The sequence below is a fragment of the Crocodylus porosus genome, unplaced genomic scaffold (genome assembly GCF_001723895.1).
Source record: "Crocodylus porosus isolate Cpor-Errol unplaced genomic scaffold, CroPor_comp1, whole genome shotgun sequence".
Lineage (NCBI taxonomy): Eukaryota > Metazoa > Chordata > Crocodylia > Crocodylidae > Crocodylus > Crocodylus porosus.
In genome coordinates, this window is record NW_017728948.1 from 59,626,543 (window position 1) to 59,648,517 (window position 21,975).

Genomic DNA, 21,975 nt, shown 5'->3' on the forward strand with positions numbered 1-21,975 from the left:
CCAGAATTGGATGTAGTACTCCACCTGCGGCCTGACCAGTGCCACATAGAGGGCTGGCGTATCACCTCCTTGGACCTGCTTGAAATGCATGTGGATGCATGACAAGGTACGGTTGGCCTTCCTGACCGCATCCCCACACTGCCGGCCCGTGTTCAACTTAGCATCAATGCTGACTCCAAGATCCTTTTCTGCCTCTGCACTGACAAGGGAGTTTCCCAGCCTGTAGGTATGCTGGTGGTTCTTCCTCCCCACGTGCATCACCTTGCACTTGTCAGTGTTGAATCCCACCCTGTTCTCATCCGCTCACCCCTGTAACCTGTCTAGGTCTGATTGTAGCCTATCCCTCCCATCTAGCATGCCCACATCCCCCCACATCTTAGTGTCGTCAGCAAATTTGAACAGGGTGCTTTTTACCCCTTCGTCCAAGTCACTGATGAAGATGTTGAAGAGTGGGGGCCCAAGGACCGAGCCCTGGGGGACCTCACTGCCCACATCCCTCTCGGTCGAAAGTGACCCACCCACCACCACTCTCTGGGTGCGGCCCTCCAGCCAGCTAGCGACCCATTTGACTGTGTAGGTGTTGACACCAGTCCCCTAGTTTTTGGTTGTTTTTTTTTTTTTAAATGAGAATGGGGTGAGAGTGTCAACGGCTTTCCGAAAGTCCAGAAAGTCTACGTCCACTGCTAAGGATGTTGTGACCTGGTCGTAGAAGGCCACCAGGTTGGTCTGACAGGACCTGCCTCTAATGAACCTGAGTTGGTTGCCCCCAAGCATAACCTCCCCTGCTGGCCCCTTGAGGACATGCGCCAGGATAATTCTCTCAAAAAGCTTACCCAGGATTGAGGTAAGACTAACTGGCCTATAGTTTCCTGGGTCCTCCTTCCTCCCTTTTTTGAAAATGGGAACCACATTGGCCCTCTCCCAATCCTCTGGCACCACACCAGAGCACCACGAGTGCTCGTAAAGCTGTGCCAGGGGTCCCGCAATGACCTCAGCCAATTTGCTCAGCACTCTGGGGTGGAGATCATCCGGACAAGCTGACTTAAATACATCCAGTCCCTCCAGAAGTTCCCTGACTAAATCCTCACTGATCCTAGGTTATCTTCTAACCCAGGGGTTTTCAATCCCTGGGCCATGGCACAGTGCCAGGCAATGGTGGGTCAGCTGCCAGTCCACAGCATGGTCAGCTTCTGGACCAGAAGTAGCTGTGAACCAGCAAACTGTGGCTCCCCAAAGCCAGGCAGAGAGGCTATGTCTCCTTTTGCAGGGCCCATGGCAGCACAGGGTTTGGCCCACCTCCCCACCCAGGGAGTGCGGGTATTCTTACTCGTCTTCTGGCCAGAAATTTTGGCCGTGATCAGCTGTGACTGCTAGGCTGCTGTTTGCCAGGTCATGGGCCTTCCAAGCCACAGTTTTCTGAGCCACAGCATAAAAACTTTGGGAACCTGTCCTCTAACCAAAGAATCCCTTCTGTGCTCAAAGGATCATAAACAGTATCTAGTAGTAAATGAAAAAGTTCATTACACCGTGTTTTATGCTGGCCTACTTGTGTACAGAGCTCATTAATCCTCCACTTACCAAAATACAAAATCAGTGTTGCCAACACTTGTGTTGATTCCATCATGTAATAGGATCAGTCTCCAAATAACCACCCCTCTAAATTTTAGCCCCACCACAAAGAACCCCATACCTCCTCCCCATAAAAAAAAAAAAAAACTGACAAATGTCATTGCAATTTCACTTTGCTTACAGAAGCAGTGAGCTAATATTTTCCATGTATAATTATAGGATTTGCCCTCCAAAATCTCTTTGGCTAAACTCACTCAGAATAGATGCTTCCAGGGAGTTATCTGGAAGAAAGGGCTCTATAATTGCAGTAGGCAGAATCACCAATTATTAGTAGGGCAATTTGCCTTAAAATAGGAAGATGTAATCCTTTAAATAAAGAGATCTAGAGGGGGAAAAAAATTCACACAAGCTTATTTTCTGCAGAATTAAGGCTGTCTGTTATGAAACTAACTGCATCCCTGCTCTCCCTTTCTGATCTGACTGCACCTCCTTTGGGTTTCAGGCTCCTAGCAGTCATCTGGCTCAGAACTGTCCAAGTCCTCCAGTCTGATAGGGACCATCTGCACAGTTTCCATCTTGTGTGAACCCTCCAAATCTGTTCCCTTTAGGGAAATTACAGTGATAGCTGACCTCCTTAAAGCCAAGTTTTACTTGAAACAAGAGAACATAGGCAAAAACATCATTTAAGGGTATAAACAAGTCTGGTTTACCCAACATTTAATTATCTTCCCACATGGTGATATGGGCAAGATTAACTTCCCTATAGGCTCCTGCACACAGCCTCTGCATCAGTGTTCATGACAGCTCCCTGGACAGGCTGTGGCTGTTTGGTGAAAGTCACTGTATATAGTCCTTTGCCTGGGAAACTAAGCTTTGGCAAAGAAAGTTTTGCAACACACAATCATTGAGACTAATATTTCATACCACTACCTTAACAAATGTGCACTTGGCCATTCTTGTTTTGGAAGTGTTTATGCACTCAATTAGGTTACAACATTCAAGACCCAAATGTTCCGGCTGTATGCAATCATTTCAAAGGGGAAAATTTAATTAACCCAGTAAAGAATAAACAGCTTACACCTCTCAACAAGATGATCATCTACAGGGCTTATAAAGATCTTGGTATTCATAACACTTTGACGAGGAACTAAATCTTCAAGCTAGGACTCCCCAAAGAAGTGAGCACCTTATACTCTACTTAGAATAGGGTCTAAGTGATTAGCCACAGCATGTGCAATAGGAAAAGAAAAGTTGACCCATTGGGTAAAGTGAGACTGATTTACGATAGCCAGAGCAAGACCAAATGAACCAGCTAGCTGCCTTTTTACCATGTTTTTCTTACAAAAGTTGCATTAGTTTCACTAAATGCACTACTCTCAACATTCTCACTAATACAACCATATATGACTATGCTTAAATAGGTTTAAACCTGGCTGCCAGTGAGTTAACATGCTCAGGTACCTTTGACTGCACCATAAAGGTTCATGTGTCCACTGAAGGGTTAAATTACATTGATTCAAGTTTGCACGTAGAGCGAAAAAGGTATTGTCCCTCACCAACAACTGCACCTGGCATACCTAGTTCCATTTTTTAAAAAAAAAAATTGAGGACATTGTGTCTTAAATTATAAATATAGATCATAGAGTAGAAATCCAGTTCGGGTGGTATCCTTAACATTTCCCAATCTTCGTAGGTTTATCAAGTCACACTTTGGAAATCTACAAATGGAAGAGGGTACCAAGTGTTACATGGTTTCATCTTGAATATTCAGGTTTCAGAGTATTTGAGCAGTGAAAAATCATAGTGAAACAGAAGACCTTTTGGTTGCATCTAGCAATTATAAAAGCAAATAATTTATTAGCAAGAAAAGCAAGAGTACAAGCTTATTCTTTGCCTTCCCTCTACCTCCTAACTTCTTCTGACCCTGAGCCCCATTTCCAAACAAGAGGCAATTCAGGATAACTACACTATACATTATTACACCTGTTGAAAATCTCTAGGTAGGGAGAAATTTGAGAAGTACAAGTACTCAGAAAAAAGCTGGAAGCTCTGAAATAAAAATTAGTTCTACACAAGGTGCTAAAATCAACTTTTAACCAAGTGTGCAGAGGTAATTAAAATTACTCTAATACAGAATAAAATTTCACATGGGCCAAGCCACTAACAGGTTTGCTTCATCATCAACCATAGAAGAAAATTTGAGAGGCATTTATGCAAGAAAGCAACCTCAGTCAAGGATTTACTATGAAACTCACTTTTAGCATATGATCAGGAAAGTGCTAAAAGTCTGCCATGGTGGCCAATCAAGTGTCATCTAAGAGTTTTGGAAGGTTACTCAAGGTAACAGCTATTCCCTTAAGCAGCTTCCTGAACTCTCCAAAACAAGGTAATTTTATCCTTCAATAAAATGGAAAAAAGGGAAACTTCTAACTTCAGATTAACTTATAGATAAAACACTGATAAAAAAAACTGAAAATCCTCTTAAACTCATAACAAGTCTAATTTAGTACATCTTGTGCCAGGACTCTGGCAGTAGTTTATCTTAGTGAAATCGTAAGGTTTACATTTCATTGTTATTATGTTTAATCAGTTTCAATGTCTAGATATAACACTCTCTTTATTTATGTGAGCATTCCTTTCTAGCCAAAGAGCATGTTACTAAGTGCTCATGTGAAAGAACTAGGTAATTTCAATAGTCAAGGCAGCTCAGAAGACAGGACACCTACAGAAGATTATAGTTGGCATCTTAAAGCTGCCAGAAGCAAACAATGAACAAGCAGCTCAGTGTATCCAGCTGATATCTGAGAAAACAAGGAGACCTAGAACTTTCTGTTCCCTGCAAGTTTCTTAATACATTCAACTTGCATACTACTTTTCCCCCTCCTATTCTTGACTTAAGTTTGTCTATGTATACAAAAATCACTTCCCCACTATGTTCAGTTGAGGAATAACTAGAAGTTGAGGTGGCACTGCTGCTGCTTCAGGGAAAAAAAGAGTAGAATTTAGCTAAAAATTCCACTTAACTGCAACTGTTTACAGATCACATCAGATTTAATCAAGTGAGTTTCTCAGGTTAGAGGTGGAAACTTTGGTTAAAACTAGAACTGCCTATGTTATAGCAGTCATAAAGATGACTTTCCCACATTCCAGGTAAATGTTAAGCTGTTTGTTATAAGGAAGCAGTGTCTCTGTGGTTTTAGTTAATACTATGAAAGCCATCAGAATATAACTATCTGCTATCCTGACAGTAGAAGAATATCTTAATATTTGCAAAACAGGAAAGTCATTTCTTGACACTGTTTTTAAAGCTAATCTGTTCACCATACAATAGATTCTTATACAAGAAACCCCAAAAGGGGCAGCAGAATTACTTCCAGAGCAGACCTTGCACTTAATGGCTTTCAGAACAGAAAAAAGGAAGCCCTCTAATTATCGCACAAAACCTTAATTTGGCCAACATCAACAGGGGCTAGTATGATGTTCAGCCTTTCACAATACAACTCCTGCAACAGGTACAATGCGTGTTAAATTGAAAACCACTAGGTTGTGAGCCTTCTAGAATAATAAGTTAATTTTTGTAACTTTGGGACAAATTAAGGTATTTATAGTTCAATGTTTGCAACTAGCAAGTTATGGATTCTTCACACCTTTAAAAAAGAAAGTTTGAGTTTTCCTGCTGTTCAGAGATTCCCTATACCTGAAGAAGGGTGACTGCACCCAAAAGTTTGCCAAGAACTTTTTTACAATTACTCAATTGGTCTAATAAGAGACAATCACAACTACTCAAAGAACCGTACCTGTCTATGTCCTTAGATCAACACGGTTACAACCAAAACCCATTACAAGTAAAGTAACTTGGAAAAGGTACTAACGACTAGTTATACATATTCACTTCTTCTCCAAAGTACTTATATAAAAGATGCAAAAACTGCTCACGTGACTATGCCATGAATATGTTTGAAGCATTAAGAACTATATTTCTTTTGAAAAAAATATCAAGTGCACCAAAAGATATAACGGGACATGTTTTATGATGTTTTTGGTCAAATGGCTCTCTCCTTTGGTTTTCAAAGTGTTCAAATTACTAAACACTCCTCTGAAATAAGTCCCTGTTGTGGGGCTTAGGCATGGTGTTTTGAACCCGAGGTTACTTTTTAGTCAGCTAGACTAGAAAGACAGACTTCCTATTTCATTTGGAACTTAGGACTCCCATTGATCTAGAGTACTTTTCTCCCATTCATATCATGACAAATTTACAGCTCTCTCTAGTTTTGGCAAAAGGGTACACACTGGTAATCAATTCCAGATTCCCAGACCTCTGGTCCCTTTTAAGATGGGAACTTGAACACGAAAATGTAAAAATTCATAGACAAAGCTATGAAAGAAGGAACTGTTGTGATTTAGCCTGACCTCTTACCTTAGACCTTCATTGAATGCATCTGTTATAACTAAAGCAGGGTGTCAAACTCATCTGGCCCCATGGGTTAGGGGAGGGTCACCAGGCACGTCTGCAGGCTGGATCAGAACCAATCACCTGTGCTGTGTGCAACACCTACAGTGCCAAGTCCAGCCCACATGCTACATGTAGTACATGCAGGTTCTGCTCTGAGGCTCAGTCTGCATGAGATGTATGGACTGGATCCAGCACAACTTGAAGCACAAAGAGCTGGTCTGGAGTATGGATTGCATGCAGCGCCCTACCATATGCAGAGAGAAACCTGGTGCTAGTGTGCACTGCATGCAGTGCAGCAGGATGGACTGGCTGCACATGGTACAGGAGGGCTGGCACAGGGCACACCGCATGAAGAACCCTGCTAGACCTGCCCTGCACAGTGGCTCTGGTGTGGCCTGATCCCATTGGACCCTGAAGGCAAAGACAGTCTGGTGGGACACTGCATATAGCTGCACCCCGGACTGATCCTCCATGCTGCACACAGGGCCAGGGCAGGTGGTATGTGGGTCATTTCAGACACCAATGGACTATATATTTGACCCCCTGAATTAAAACATCTCTTTTAGAAAAGCATCCCAACTTAATTTAGAAGTAGTACCCTATGGAGATTCCAACACAATGGTTAGTTACATTCGCGGCCTTATTTTAAGTCTATATATTTACATAGTTTTAGCCAGCAGATAGTGTGTTATGCCTTTATCTGCTAGACCAAAAAGCCCTCTGCTATCAAAGTTATATTTCCCATGTAGGTAATCAGGTCACTTCTTCCTCTCTGGTAATCTGCTTGATCTTTCACCACGAGGTAGGTGAAATTTAATCATTTTCAGGGCTCCTCTTTAAACCTTCTGTAATTAACATCTTTCTTGAACTAGAGCCATGTTATTCCCGACAGAGAAAACAATCTCCGCACTCCTAGATATTTGCTCAGGTATAATCCAAGGATTGCATTAGCCTTTTTGGCCACAAGGTTGTGCTGGGAGCTCATGTTCAGTTGATTATCTACCATGATCCAAGCCCTTTTCCAAATCACTGCTTCCCATAACAGAATCTTAAGTCTAAGACGACAGTGTGTTACCAAAGAAGTTCCATTAATGTTAAGGTCCTTGAAAATACAGGTGGAATAGAATCTGACCAAATCAAACAATAAGGAATAACACTGCATTTCTTTCAAGTTCAAGCATCTACTGTCACATATAACTAAGGAAGTGGTATCTAAAATCACCACAGGAAGCCAAAAGATCCTATTCAGAACCTTGCTTTCTATCAACTGGCACAACTGTGTACCCACCTGTAACTTACTCAGAACTTGTATTAGATTCGAGTCACGGGTGAGATTTCTAGTCATGAGTGAGTATCCACTCCACAGAACACTCATAGTACAATAGTGTCTTTAACTTTAGTATTAAAATGGACATCATGCTCTGACTACAAGTGCTCTTACTTTGCCACTGTCATCTACTGCTCAGTTTAATTACTTCAGTAGTGTGTGAACACCTCATTTTGATTCAAACTTTAAAAGTCATCTAGAATCTTGTTGCACAGTAATTTTGGGTGACTCCTAGAGCTCTAACCCCTAGGATTGTCTGTGCAATAAAATGTTTAAAATAGTTTTAAGAACTTGTTACATGGCTCAAAGGTATGTCACTCCAGGGCAAGATTATCTCTGATCAGCACTACCCAGCTCCTGTTCCATTAAGGTATGGCCATTCTCCACTGATGTGCTGCCCAAGTTGAAGTCCTCCAGTGTCCCAGGATCTCTTGAACCCCAGCCCATTGAGCAGGGATAGAAGCCTGTCCTGGCTCACCAGCCCTCCAGTGGCAACCTACAGCCACAGCTCTTAGTCCTGCCCCTGCTCACCAGGCCTCTAGGGGCAAGTCACAGATCTGCAGGTAGGGGCAGTCAGAGAAGATTTCTAGACCAAGAGTGTGACTGCTTCAAACTCCAAGCTAGCATGAACACTGATCAACATTAGTGCAGCTCACAGCATAAGGTGCAACAAGGCCCCTATACTACAAGCAGCTTTCTGGACAGAAAATTACATTACTGCAAGATATGAACCCTGTATGCAGTGTAATAAAGAACTTCAATTACTGGGGGATTAACTTTATCAAAAAGGAAGATATTTTTGAAGTAGTGACCGTGTGCCAGATGCTCTCCAGCCCTCTCACTCTCTCCACCATGGGATTATACATCATGCAACTGCATAGGACTCTGACCTTGTTAGATGCTCCCCTCTAATTTAGCAGCCAGGAAACTGATTAGTGGCTAGACATTTCAAGGCTGATTTTCATATATTTCTTTACCAAGGAAAAGAGGATTATTACTGAACCTGCAAATGTAATACCAAAAAGGTAAACGCCAACCCTGTTCAAAAGATGCCAAGGTCTGAAACCTAAATGCACTTAAGGCACTTCCATACAGGTTTGACTACAGCACCCAAGACCAGAAAGGGCTGTAACTTCACAGCCCAGTGTTTGGTGTTTCTTGTTCAGCTAAGGTCTTCTTGGTCTCCCACTCAACATGTGCAATTTTTGGTTGGCCTACCTCTCCACCTGGCATTCCATAGGGAGACTGGGTGCCCAACACATTTGCAGAACCTGGGCTGGAGAGCAGGTGCATCAAAATCCAATACAAGATCAAGCCCTGTGGGGAACATTTCTTTCAAGTATTAGCCATGGCAGCCTGTTGTGCAATGGATTTGGTATTTTACATAATGCTAATAAGTATGGTCTTTCCTTAAACAATTATTAACAAATCTTTCTGTTCTTAGGAAGACCCTAAAAATGTAATGGGTTCAAAACACTTTATCCATAAATCCATAAAATTAATTCCTTGATGGGTTTTGTCTAAACCATTTCTTGGACAAGAAAAATTAAGCCGTTCCAATTTTAAGGCTAAAAATACAAGCCACTCTAGAACTCCTCCATGATCCACACTCCATGTTAAGGCATATTTGAATTTTCTATATTACATATAACTTGCATTATTTGAAGAGGACAGTTTCCTTCTGCCAACACTTCCCATTCACTTTAAAAGGAACCTAGGTGCCTAAGATTTGTTTTCATGAAATCCGCTTTCAGAATAAGTTGGGGAGATAGTTTTGGTAGAGAAATAGCAGTCATTTCTAAAGTGGTGCTCAACACAAATGGACTTCCTTTGCTACATGTTCAGTTACTCTAGAAAGATTCTAATCAATGTTGTTATCTTGTTGCAGATCAAGCAGAGATCATGTTCCTAACTCCACAGACAACATACTGAAAAGTAGCAGAAGCTTTGCTTTGTACTTTTCACTAAGCAATTCTGAAAACCTTGCATTCAGGAGGAACTGAAGTCTAAAAATGTTGGAATAAAAGCTGTATTGTAAGAATCCAAGACTATTTTAGAACAAACAGATACTGAATCTCATTCTGCGTGGCACTAGTTGGTATTACAATCAGTTATTTTCAGAAAAAACTGAGGTCATTTGACTTTTCTTGAAATAAAAGGATTGTGCTAGAAAATGAAAAAACAAAGGAGCTCTCATACTACTTTTCCTTCATTTCTCACTTCTTTAATGTGGTGGCACATGAAAGGTTAAATAGACTTTTTATGGGTCAACTTATTTACTGAATTAATTCATAGGCAAGTCCTTTGCAATGCGTTTACAAAAACGCAACAAAAAAGTTGTTAATGCTAAATACTTCCCTGTCTGCATACAGTGAAGGATTCGAATTGTGTGTCAATAATTTCAGTGGGTAGACTACAAAGGGATTTTAACGTGAAGAACAACAGTCAGAGTGTGAGATTAATGAGATGGTTTAGGGTAGGGTGTATGGCTCAGTGTTTTGCTGAATCAAGCACAGAATGCCATTACTTCAATGGTAAAGCTAAAAATGCCATTTTGGACCCTTGAACAGGCATGTTAAGGATACAAAAACATGTTCTGAGTCAATATTCAAATCATATTCCTTTATGAAGTTCAAACTGCAACCAAACCAAGCATTAACTCAATATGGAACAACATTCAGCTACAAATTGGCTTTACTGCTAATGCAATCTTGGTCATGTGGACAGTCACATAAAGATGGGTTATGAAAGAAGTCTTGTACTGTGATCAACACTAGCAAGAGCTAAAGGGTACAATTTATTTCTTGCTAAATTTCAGACCTTTTCAATCCAAACACTGCAGAGTTCAGTTTTCCACAGCCAGCAGCTTAAGGCACTAAAATGGCTAAACCATGGTAACCTTTCACTTTTCCATTTCTGTATATATACGAGACATGCGAGACTCCAGAACTCTACTGAAGCATTAGCAAAACATTTCTTAAAATTAAAAACAGTTTTGTTTTGTTTTAAATATGCTAAATTGCTACGTAATGAATGACAGGGTAACAGAATAGTTCAAGGGAAGGAACCAAATAAAATTCCCCCCTCTGGTAAATAAGAAACACCAGACATTTTACTTCTCTAAAACAGTATAAGAAATCTAACTTTTGATTCATAAATGAAGGCCAGTTTTATAAGTAGGTAAGAATAATTCCACCCAGTAACTTCAGCAATTCTAGTCAGACAGACTAGACAGACATCCTATTATTATTAGGAATCTGGGTCTTCCATTGATCTAGAATACGTTACTATTCATGCGCAGGCAATTTACAACAAGCTCTAGTTTTGGCAAAGGGTAACCAATTTCAGATTCCCAGACCTCTGGTCCCTTTTCTCACAAAGATCATACTAATCTTGAAATCAGTTGGCAAGCTCTGTATAGTTAAGGAAATATCATTTAAAGATTATTTTCTGTCTCCATCTACTGGCAGAGAAGCACACCACAAAGTGTCTGTGCCAGTACAAATATAGACAAGGAGAAAACTTTATACAACAGAAGGGCCTTCAAACACAGCCAAATTTCTTAGACTACCATCTGCCATTTGTTACCCAATTCTTTTCATCCTGCCACAGAAGTTGACAACAACATGTCTAGCTAATTGCAACCTTTCAGTCACACAGAACGTATAGTAACATATGCTGAGACTTCTGGCACTAAAAAAGTGGCAAGAATATTTCCACAAACTATCCAAAATACTGCTGTTTTCCATAAGTCTTCATTTTTCCTAAACCACATCAACAAATTTGCTCTAAAATTACTATATTAATGGAAGGGCAAACATTAACTATACACAAATCTATTACCTCTGCGTTTTCACTCTTTTATAAAAGACTTCTGTTGGGGCTGTGCAAAATTTTGTCAGCTGTTCTGTTTCAGAGGTGTTTCGGGCCATTTCAGTGCCAAAAGACCAAATCTAAAATAGAAACGGAAGGCTCCGAAACAGCTCCAAAACAAACAAACAAAAAATCGGAAGGCTCTGAAATGTTTTGAAAATGTTTCGGAGAACTTTGGTGTTTTGGAGCCGGGCTTGCAGGGAAACAAAAACTAATAAGAGGGAGGGGAAGGACTGCTTTTATACTGACATCTAGCTCCTGGTTAGATTCCCCAGCTCTCTCCAATTGCTTCTTCCTGCGGGGCGCAGGTCCCCAGTCTGCACACAGTGTTTCAGAAGGCTGCTGCTGCAGACTGAGGCCAGCAGCAGCTGTTTGGCACAGCCTGTGCTAAGCACCAGGAAGACTGCGGTGCTGCCGCTGGCCCCAGCCTGCTGAAGCCTGGTGTGCAGATCCAGGGGCCCACACACCCAGGAAGAGCTGGGGGAAAAAATCAAACCAGGGGCTGAGGAATCCCCACCGTGAGACCTGGCTTCGCAGTGATCAGAGATCCACACCAGGGTCTCCTCCCCATCACTGCCCACTCCATGCAGCCCTGGATCTCTGGATCACATGGCAGGGACCAGCACTGCCCTGCCATGCAACTTGGCTCTGCAGGGAGCAGAGATCTGTGCCAGAGTCTCTTCCCCACTGCTGCCCACCCCATGCAGCCCCACATCACTGAGGTAGCACAGGGTGGGCAGCAGTGGCAAGAAGACCCCAGCGCAGATCTCTGCTCCCAGTGGAGCCAAGTCACGTGGCAGGGACCAGCAGGCTTACTCACTGCTCTGCACTGCTTCCCTGTCCCGCAACCCAGCATGACAGGGATCAAAGATCTGCACAGGGATCTCCTTGCCTACACGGAGTGCAGCGGTCCTCCCCCTCCCCCAGATAAGCCACTGATGGCCCCATCCTGCTCCCTACTGGGGGTCCAAGCCCTGCCTGGCTGGGTAGGGTTGTGCGAAGCTTCCCTTGCAGCCCATTTAAAACAGATTTGGCCAAAATGAAGAGACAGTGATCCAAAGCACCGAAGCGAATCACTGTCCTCCAAGACAGCTTAATCCAAAGCCGAATCAAAACACACCCATTACACGCCTAAAAACACACAGGTAACTCAATGGAACATACTCCACATATTTTAAGAGCTGGGTGGTCTAATGACCCAAAACTGAAGGCACTTTAAATGTATAGAAAATAAAAACTTGATAAATCTGACAAAACAACTTTTACTAAATTTGTTGCTAGGCTACTTCTTCCATGAAACAAGGTATTATATCCATAATCTATTATCCTACATGCCTGCATGGACCTCCCAGAGGTGTTGTCTATTATTAAGCAGGGAGAAAAAATAAAATGTGAGAACTCACAGGAATTGAGAACAGATAAACATCTGGGTCCATTTCGTCCTGGAGTACCTAAAATGTTCACAAAAGAAGAGGATGTAAACTTTGAAGCAGTCTATGTTAACTTTGTGTAAAAGTCAATTCTAGTATATAGAAAAGCCCTTAGAAAAATAAAGATGGGGTGCAGGAGTCTTCCAGTACCCTTTACATATGCAACACATATTTAGGCAGAAAAAACAAACAGAAACTTTGGCAAAGATCAATGAAAATTAATGCCAAAAATACATACAGTAAGTGTTAACTTGATTGTGCACAGAACACACTAGTTAAGGACCAGATATTTAAGCCTGTTATAAATATTTCATTAAGCCAGATGGTAGTTTTACCTTTTACTGCCATATTTAGAGCATTTAAGAACGAGACCAGTGACAGTAACAATAAGCAACTTTTCACCTACACAAATATGAAAAAGTTAAACTACATTTGCTAGTGTATAACTTGGTTATCAAATTCTAAGAGACAGACAAGAGCTACAAACCAGGTTAACTTCTAGCTTAATTCATTTGATGTTAGGGTCATATAAAATAGACATTAATATAAGATCACCTTTATTGAGAAGGCTAAGAATTAAATGGAGCCATTACTGGTAACCCTTGGCTGGTGCTGATTTAAAAATATTTTAAAAACAGATAGGCTTCCATAAAACAATTACTAGATCAAAATTTGTGAAAATTAAAACAAAAAATAAGAATTACGGCTTAACTTGTCAGGCTGTACATAGAAAGCGCCAAGGTATCTGTATGACTTTACAAGATATTTCAAAAACTGGAACTTATTTGCATGGTGTATTAATCAGTGTGTTTTACCCAGTGCCAAATATACTTTGATTTTAAACTTAAAGCTACAAAGAAAGGAACCTTGCGAGCAAAACAGTGAACATCTATGACAGCATTATGTTCTAGAATTTTTCACAGAGATTCAGATCCATTTAGACTCACATAGACAAGTCCTATTGAATTCAGTTCAAGATCAGAAAAGTTGGCAACATTCAAGACAGACTACCTCACAGGTTCCTTAGAGTTGGTCTATTTAAGTTAAACACAAGAACTATAGGGAGGAGTCAGCTCAGGGCATACATTAGCATACCTGATAACCTTTACATTCATTCACCTTCAAGTGCAAATTTAGATATAGATTAATAGTTAACATTAGATGTCTGCACCCCTTTGGTTTCCAGAAAATTAGGAGGACCAATTAGTGGTCTTTCAACTGGGGACACATTTGTGAAGACCAATTCTACTTTTAGAGTTGTTAGATTGAATTGATAACTGTAGCTGAAATGCTAACAACAGCTGAGCTGGTGTCTGTGTGTACACATGTCTCTAAATTGGAGGGCTGGAAAAAGAGAAAGTAAACAAGAAAATAATTTTACCTAATAGTTGATTGCTTCGTGCTTCACTGGTTTTCTTTGCTTGAAGCAATGTTCCTGATGAGTTGGGTAGACACTGGTTCAATACACCAGATTTGGTCTTTGTTCCTAAAATTCCAAAAGGCTTAGCTTGAGGTTTAAGTTTACAACAAAATTGATAATTAAGAACCTACCCACCTTAAAAATGACTTTAAAGTTGCAACGTTTTATTAAATATGTAGTTGCTAAACACAGTAGATTTTCAACCACAGTGTTTTGGAAAAAGTTTTAAAAGATAGCTGAATGTGATCTACAGAACTAAAAATTAGTTTCAAGTTAAAATTCTTTACTAAATATTGAAAAAACTTGATGAAAATGTGATGCTATGAAACTTAAATGTATTAAATAGTCAGTTGTCTATTTTCTGTGAAGCCACATGACACCTACTATGGCTATAGGCTCTTTTGGAGGAAAAAAAAAGTTTTTATCAAGCCAGATGACAACCACTAAAGACAAGCAAGGTAATACACAGAACCCATTAGACCAGGGTTTTTCCAACTGGTGGCCCATAAGGGGCTAGCACACAGCACAAGCCCATGCAGCTACTTCTCCCACTTCTGCAAAGTTGGGGAGGGCCCAAGAGAGAACTGCATGCCATCCAGGGTGGTGTTTGTGGAGGAGGGATTAGAGATCCCAAAGTGCCATCCTTTGCACTTCACATCACAGCATGTGGCCCAGGTAGTGTGTGGCCTGAGAGCCACACAGAAGGTGGATCTGTGTATTATATTGTTTATTTGCACAGTCATATTGTGACAAGTAAAGCAGTTGTATAACGGACGTTGCTGGTGCTCCGAGTTATCGCTACCCTTGATGTCACATCCCTGTACATCAGCATCCTTTCCATGAAGGCTGTTTACAAGACAAAGAACATAATCCCTAAAAAGAAAATTGCTCCCATTCCCATTACTCTCCTCTGCTTTGTTCCTCACATGCAACTATTTCAGACAGAACATGTTAAGTATGGTTTAAACAGGGACTATGGTTTCTTATTCCATTATCTGGATTAGTTTTTGTGACTCCTTTGTTTCCATGGGTTTATTACATGATTGCCTGTCCCAGGCTTTCCTGCTTTCTCTCCCTCGTCTGTCCACTTTTGTATTCTAGTTTCTTTCTCCTTCTTATAACCATCTTTGTGCACATCCTTTCACAATGACTGATGAAATGAAATGAACTACAGCCCACAAAAGCTTACGCTGTACATATTTACATATATATTTTGGTTAGTTTATAAGAAGGTGCACATCTACCCTGCCTTTAATAAAACAATCTGAAAATTACTCATTTTTCCATATGGTGCCAACTAGTGTTCACAGCATCAGTTTGATGAGCATTTCTTAAAACAGGAGCATGCACAGGTCTTATAAGATAATCAGAAACTTGAGCTTCACCCTGACTCTAGAGAGGTCCAGATACCTTTTGGAGTACTTTTTAAAGAGTGTACTCTAGGACGGGGGACTGGCTTCAAAAAGATGGATCCAGAAGTGCCATTTTGATGTCCATTTGTTGAAGGCCATTCTCCATTCCTGATGATGATTGTGGCACTTGTAGCTATTGGAAAAAAAAGGTAGTATATTGTTTAGGACATTTGCCTAACTATAGTTAGGTGGCTATATTATCAAAATTTAGGTCAGGATGTCACATGAGAAAATGTCTACAACTCCAGAAAAAAAGGACATTATAGTATAAGAATCAGTCTAAAAAAGCCAAGTATCTGTCTCCTTTACATAATTTTTGTGTGGATAAGGTGACAAAAGTTATAGTTGCCAACTAACCTGTGCAATATCAAAACCCAGATTTTCAAAATCTGGGCATGCAGTTCTTCTTTTTGCATACAAGTTCAACATTATAAAAAAAACCCCAGTGCCCTATAATATGCATCTTGGAAATATGGGTCCACAGTTCAGACTAATGGAATTATAATTCAGAACAGTTACATTAATATTTCATTGATAAATAATACTGCTCAAAAAGACAGGGTTCTTTGGGTAGATGTAGATTTCTTTTATTAGACCAACTGAGGAAGTTGGAAAAATGTTCTTTGCAAGCTTTCAGGCACAAACACCCTTTTCCACGCATAAGGAGTCTCTGCTGCTGTTCTGAGATCTCCAAGGAAGGGACAAAGCTAGAAGTGTGACAGGAGATCAGTGAGAATATAAATAGGTGGAAATTAAGAAAACAATGGTCAGGTAAGGGAGGGGAAGGGAGGAAATGAGGGGAAAATAATGTCAAAGGTAAGCAAGGGAGACTGCTGTAGTTGAGTTCTCCAAGACAGAAAAGCAGTCTGTGAAAGAGTAAATAGCCGGAAACTAGGAAGACAAAGGGTGGAGAAGGAAGGGAGTGAAGGAAGAGGGGTAGGGGGTGAAGTAAGGCAAGGTAAAAAAAAGGTAAGGTCAACCAGGTACCTGGTGAAGCAGATGTCAGGCAGGTTGTAATGTGTTATAAATCCAGCATCTATATTGAGACAATACATTTTTTTGTATCTAGTAGATTTGTGAGGTGAAGTTCATAGGATTTATGAAAAGGTCTTTTATAAGTTCCCTAGAGGATTAGAACTGAGAGATTAGAGAGGAAGTGATCATCTTGTGAGAAGTGGGTACCCACAGGTAACTGGATATTTTTCCTCTGATGGATTTCCGGTGTGCGTTCATTCTGGTGCACAGTTGTTTGATTTCTCCTACATATTTTCCATGAGGCCATTTGGTGCACTGGATGAGATGCATTACATTTCTGGAGGTACAAGATCCAGGAATGGTGATGGTTCTCTGTAGTGGGGTGTGGTTATTGGGGAAGTGGTGGAAATGTATTGGCAGGTTTTGCATTTTTTGTCCTGGCATGGTCTAGATCCACTTGGTGTGGTTTGGGTCATAGGGCGTTTGCTTCTGGTGATGAAGTTAGTGAGGTCTGATGCTTGTTTGAAGGTTAGAATGGATGGCTCTGGAAAAATCTGTTTAAGAATTGGGCCTTTCTAGTATGGGTTGTGATTGTTTGAAGCTTTTCCATTTAGGTTCCAGGGAAGGGTGGTATGTCATAGCTAGTAGTGTGCGATTAGTGGGGATTTTCTTTTTGTACTGCAGCAAATTGTCTCGTGGTATCCAGGTGGCTCTTTCAAAAGTACAATCCATCTTTGGGAAAGCATCCTTGTTGGCTGAAGGCCCTTTTGAGATTTGTGGAGGTGGTGATCATAGGTATTCTCCTCCGTGCAAATTCAGTGATATTGGTGAGCATGGCTGTAAATTACAGCTTTCTTGGCATGACTGCTTGTTCTGTGTAGATATGTGTGTTGGTTCATTGGTTTCTTATATATGGCAATCCGAATTTTACCATTTTGAATATTGATCATGGTGTCCAAAAAAGAAGTGCTGGCGTTAGAGTACTGTATTCAAGTGATAGTCTGATGGAGGGGTGATGATGGCTGAATTGGTGAAAATCAAATCTGAGACTACAGGGTTTTGGTCCAAATTATGAAGATGTCACCTATACATCTCAGGTATAGCATGGATTTGATGGTGCAGTTCTTGAGGAACTCTTAGTTGGTCTAATAATGCCACATCTACCCAAAAGAATCTTGTCTACCTATGTCCTTCCACCAACACGGCTGCAACCAAAAACACCAATTAAAAAAAAGTCATTTTAGCTGTTATATAGTACTTTGTTCAGAATACTACAAAGAAAGATGTAGCCTTTTTACTGACAATAAAACAGATGTTTAATCTTTTGGCAAACTGTTTATTATCAAGTCAGTGGAAGGGTCCAATAGAACTGATGTCCTGATTTCCCATGTTCTGTTCCATCTACTGAAACCATCATCTCTTCTTTCCACTTGTTAACACCATGTCCATTCCATTTCTGCTCTTATCTCCTGAAGGTGCCCTCACCTCAAACAGCTGCAGATTCAACAGCAATAGAATTATATTAACTAATCATACACACAGATGAAGATACCCTTGTCACTAGGCTGGCATCTTCTACGGGGAGAGGGAAGTGGTGGGGGGAAATGAGCGAGAGGTGAGGGAGTGGGGGAATAGAAGCAATATTGGGAAGGGGACAGGTACTACTGGAAAGGAAATGGGTATAGATAAGGACATTACTAGTATGACCATCTCAAGGTAGCCTTTGACTAAGGGTTTGCTTAAGGCTTTATTTTCTAGTCTATTTGGGAAACCAAATGGTCTCTTGTTGCACTTAGCATTAGCACAACAGTTGCCAGTAACTACATAGCTATGTTTCTTAAAGTTTTGAGAAGTATCTAAACATTTCTGAAGACCATGGTAAAATACCATATTCAATTTGGACATGATGAAATGTAAAGCTTTATGGAGTCATTTTCTGTAGGACCAGGAAAGCAATGTAGATTCTTTATATTGTAACACGCATACTTGTGTACTAAATACTGTGTAATTTGCAGTTTGAGACCAGTCTATAGTTTATTAATACAAAACCATTTGCAATTGCTCAAGAGCAAGTTACTACAGCTACAGCCAATCAGCAAGGCAACTTACAAATCTAGCTATCTTTGAGTACTGTAACAATATATGGTTGCATTAGGGTTTTTTTTGTTTTGTTTTGTTTTTTACCTGTATGAGCCTGAAACACCAGTTTTACTAGATTAGCTTCAAAGACCTATAAACATTCCAGGCATATCAAGAAACATATGCTACATGTTGACAAGTAGGAGACACCATATACAGCTCACTAAAATCTTCAAACTCTTTCAGAAAGTTAGTGCCATGCAAACTTTTGTCAGTCCAACTTGAAAGATTGTGGTCTACCAATTCTCATAGTCCACACACCCCAGGGCTAAACACCATCCATGCCCCATGCTCCCTTTCCCTCTCTGCAAGGTGGGTCCCATTTTCCCTCCCCCTCCCACAAAGGCAACAGGTTCCCTGGGCCCTTCCAGGACACTTCATCCGACCCCCAAGGGAGAGTGCAGGAATGGGGAACCTGAGATCCCAGCAGCAACAGAAACAGAAGTAGTGAGAGAACTGGCATCCAGACCACAGTCCGTAAGGCATGTGCTAACCTTGCATCCTCTGCATGCCACCAGTTAGATAGGCCTGCCTAAAAATATCAAAAATAGACCACCTATATTTATTCACTTCAACACTTCATAACCATGAGTATCACAGAAATCAGCTGTAGCAGAATCAGGTCTATTGACTCCATTTTCTTCATCTCTGCAGAGTTAGATGCCTTCTAAAGTTAGAAACAGGATGTTTGTAAGAGACTGAGCAAGGCAATAGTTTTTGTTTTGTGAAGTCTTACAGGACCAACTATGTAGTTGAGAAGGATGTTAAACAATCAGTCACAAAGTGCCTTTCTATACAGCTGGGAAAGAAGGCACAGCTTGAGCTCAGTTACAGATAGAACAAGGGCCTGTGTATAACTCCGTATGTAAAGGCAAAAAGTCTGCTTAATCTCTTTCTGTACTCCAGTTAACACTTTACCCTCTTGAAAATTCTTGCTCTTCCACATAATTAGGTTACCTATTCAGCTGTATTTCTCCTGTATTAAAGCTACTCCTGGTCAGTCTCCTTCACTACTGGTTTATAGCCCTCCTCCATATCTTTAAGCAGACTGTTTACTCAAGGACAAAATTTGTAGGGCACAGTCAGTCCCTGAGACTGTTTCTGAGGCTTTTTGGGGTTACTGGCTTGGCCTGGCCCAGGAGGAAAACTGGCCAAGTAGATCATGCTCTCCTCAGCCACTTGGTATGAAATGTACTCTCTCTTGGAGAAATCCAAATCCAGTGCACCAAAGACAGCACTGAGAACAGAAACGAGCAGCCACAGCTGGGGGCAGTCCAGGAGAGACTTCTCCAACTCCTCCTCACAGAAAGGGCAGGCCACCAACACTACCGAGTACAAATGATGGATAAAAAGTGCCCATGGCTAGAGTCCCATGCAGCAGCTGTCACTCGACATCATCACTTCTCTTGCCCAAGGACACTCCTGTGTTGCTACTACTAGGTATCACTGTCACATCACCTACGGGCGGGGAGATTGCACATGGCCAGAGAAATAGGCAGAAATTGTGGCTGGTGAGGTGGGCCGGGAGGATAGGGGACATATCTACTGAGCTCCAATCATGGAAGGCTTCTCATGTGCAGAGGCAGTCCTCCAGGACAGCAAGTGCATCCACAGGGAAGGCAGCTTTCACTTCAGCCAGGAGGAATAAAGCAAAAGTTGACAGAGTACAGGCCCTGCTGGGCAGTCAGGGGTTTTACCAAGAGCCAGGCAGACCAGACTGAGTTGAAGAGGTGGATCAGCTTGATGAAGCTTCCAGAGGCTTGCCTTTTTGCGCTCTGCTGTAAGACCAGGTTATGGACCAGGGGTTCCCTACAGCACTCTAGAAGTTGCAGGTATTTGCCCGGGGGTCACAGTCAGAAGTAGGCCTGGTAGGCCCAGATGAGGCTGTGATAGAAAGGTGGGTAGGCATCCCAGCCAAGGCTAGTCAGAATCCAGGGGGAAAAGATCCCAATCAAGGCTGAGGTCCTGCACCAGACACAGGAACACAAAGACTAGTCATCAACCAGGGAAGGGTTCACCAGCAAGCAGCAGGTGCTGAAAAACTTGCAGACAGAAGGCATCCACCCTGCTCGCCAGGTCAATCAGACTCTGGAGCCAGTGGTGCCTGTTTCAGAAGGAGAGTCCACAAACTGTCAGAGGGCAGACAGGGTCAAGGGAGAGACTGTTTGCATTGTAGCTGGGAAGAAGTCGACTAAACTCCCAGAGCAGTTATGGAGGTCACAAACAGATTCACAGACATTAGGGCTGGAAGTGACCTCAGAAAATCAGAGTCCAGCCCCCTGCCCCAGGGGCAGGAAGGCAGTAGGGACCAAAGGATATAAAACAACAGATAGCTCTGTTAGAGTTCCTGTAGGAACACAGGAATCTGGCCTCACTGAATAAAGCTTGAAAGTTTCTGCTAAGCCTGAAGCCATTCAGAACAACACAAGAATACTAGGGAAATGTCCTGGTAATTCTTTGCTGTGGAAGAGGCTATGGATGATATTGTGTATCCTTCCATCCACTGTGAAAGAAAAGAAACAGCATAAAGAAATAACTTCCATCTTTTCTATTTGTTTTAATTCTTCGTTAAGAATTAAATTAAGAGTCTCTAAGACCCATTTTAAAGGTAAACGGAATGTTATATACAAATGGGTCGCTAGCTGGCTGGAGGGCCGTACCCAGAGAGTGGTGGTGGATGGGTCATTTTCGACCTGGAGGGATGTGGGCAGTGGGCTTCCGCAGGGCTTGGTCCTCAGGCCCGCACTGTTCAACATCTTCATCAGTGACTTGGATGAGGGGGTAAAAAGCACCCTGTTCAAATTTGCTGATGACACTAAGATGTAGGGGGAAGTAGGCACACTGGAAGGGAGGGATAGACTGCAATTGGACCTAGACAGGTTGCAGGGGTGGGTGGATGAGAACAGGATGGGATTCAACACTAACAAGTGCAAAGTGATGCACCTGGGGGGGTGAAGAACCACCAGCATACCTACAGGCTGGGGAACCCCTTCTTGTCAGTGCAGAGGCAAAAAAGGATCCTGGAGTCATCACTGATGCCAAGATGAACATGGGTCAGCAGTGTGGGGATGCAGTCAGGAAGGCCAGCTGCACCTTGTCATGTATCCACAGATGCATCTCAAGCAGATCCAAGGAGGTGATACTCCCCCTCTGTGAGGCATTGGTCAGGCTGCAGCTGGAGTACTGTGTCGAGTTCTGGGTGCCACACTTCAAGGAGGGATGTGGACAACATGGAGAGGGTCTAGAGGAGGGCCACTCACATGATCAGGGGGCAGGAAGGCAGGCTAAGGGACCTGAACCTGTTCAGCCTCCACAAGAGAAGGCTGAGGGAGGATCTAGTGGCCTGTTACAAACTAGTCAGAGGGGACCAGCAGGCA

General features: G+C 41.8%; 1 protein-coding gene across 2 annotated transcripts in view; it reads right to left on the reverse strand.

Annotated features, from left to right (window-relative positions):
- Positions 1-21,975, reverse strand: part of MTUS1 (microtubule associated tumor suppressor 1) — a 143,200-nt gene that overhangs the window by 80,233 nt on the left and 40,992 nt on the right. For both annotated transcript variants that reach the window (XM_019552598.1, XM_019552599.1), the window contains 3 exons: positions 15,483-15,617; positions 14,034-14,138; positions 12,626-12,673 (listed from right to left, as the gene is read on the reverse strand). In XM_019552598.1, the coding sequence (XP_019408143.1) occupies positions 12,626-12,673; positions 14,034-14,138; positions 15,483-15,617 (288 nt within the window). The remainder of the gene's footprint in view (positions 1-12,625; positions 12,674-14,033; positions 14,139-15,482; positions 15,618-21,975) is intronic.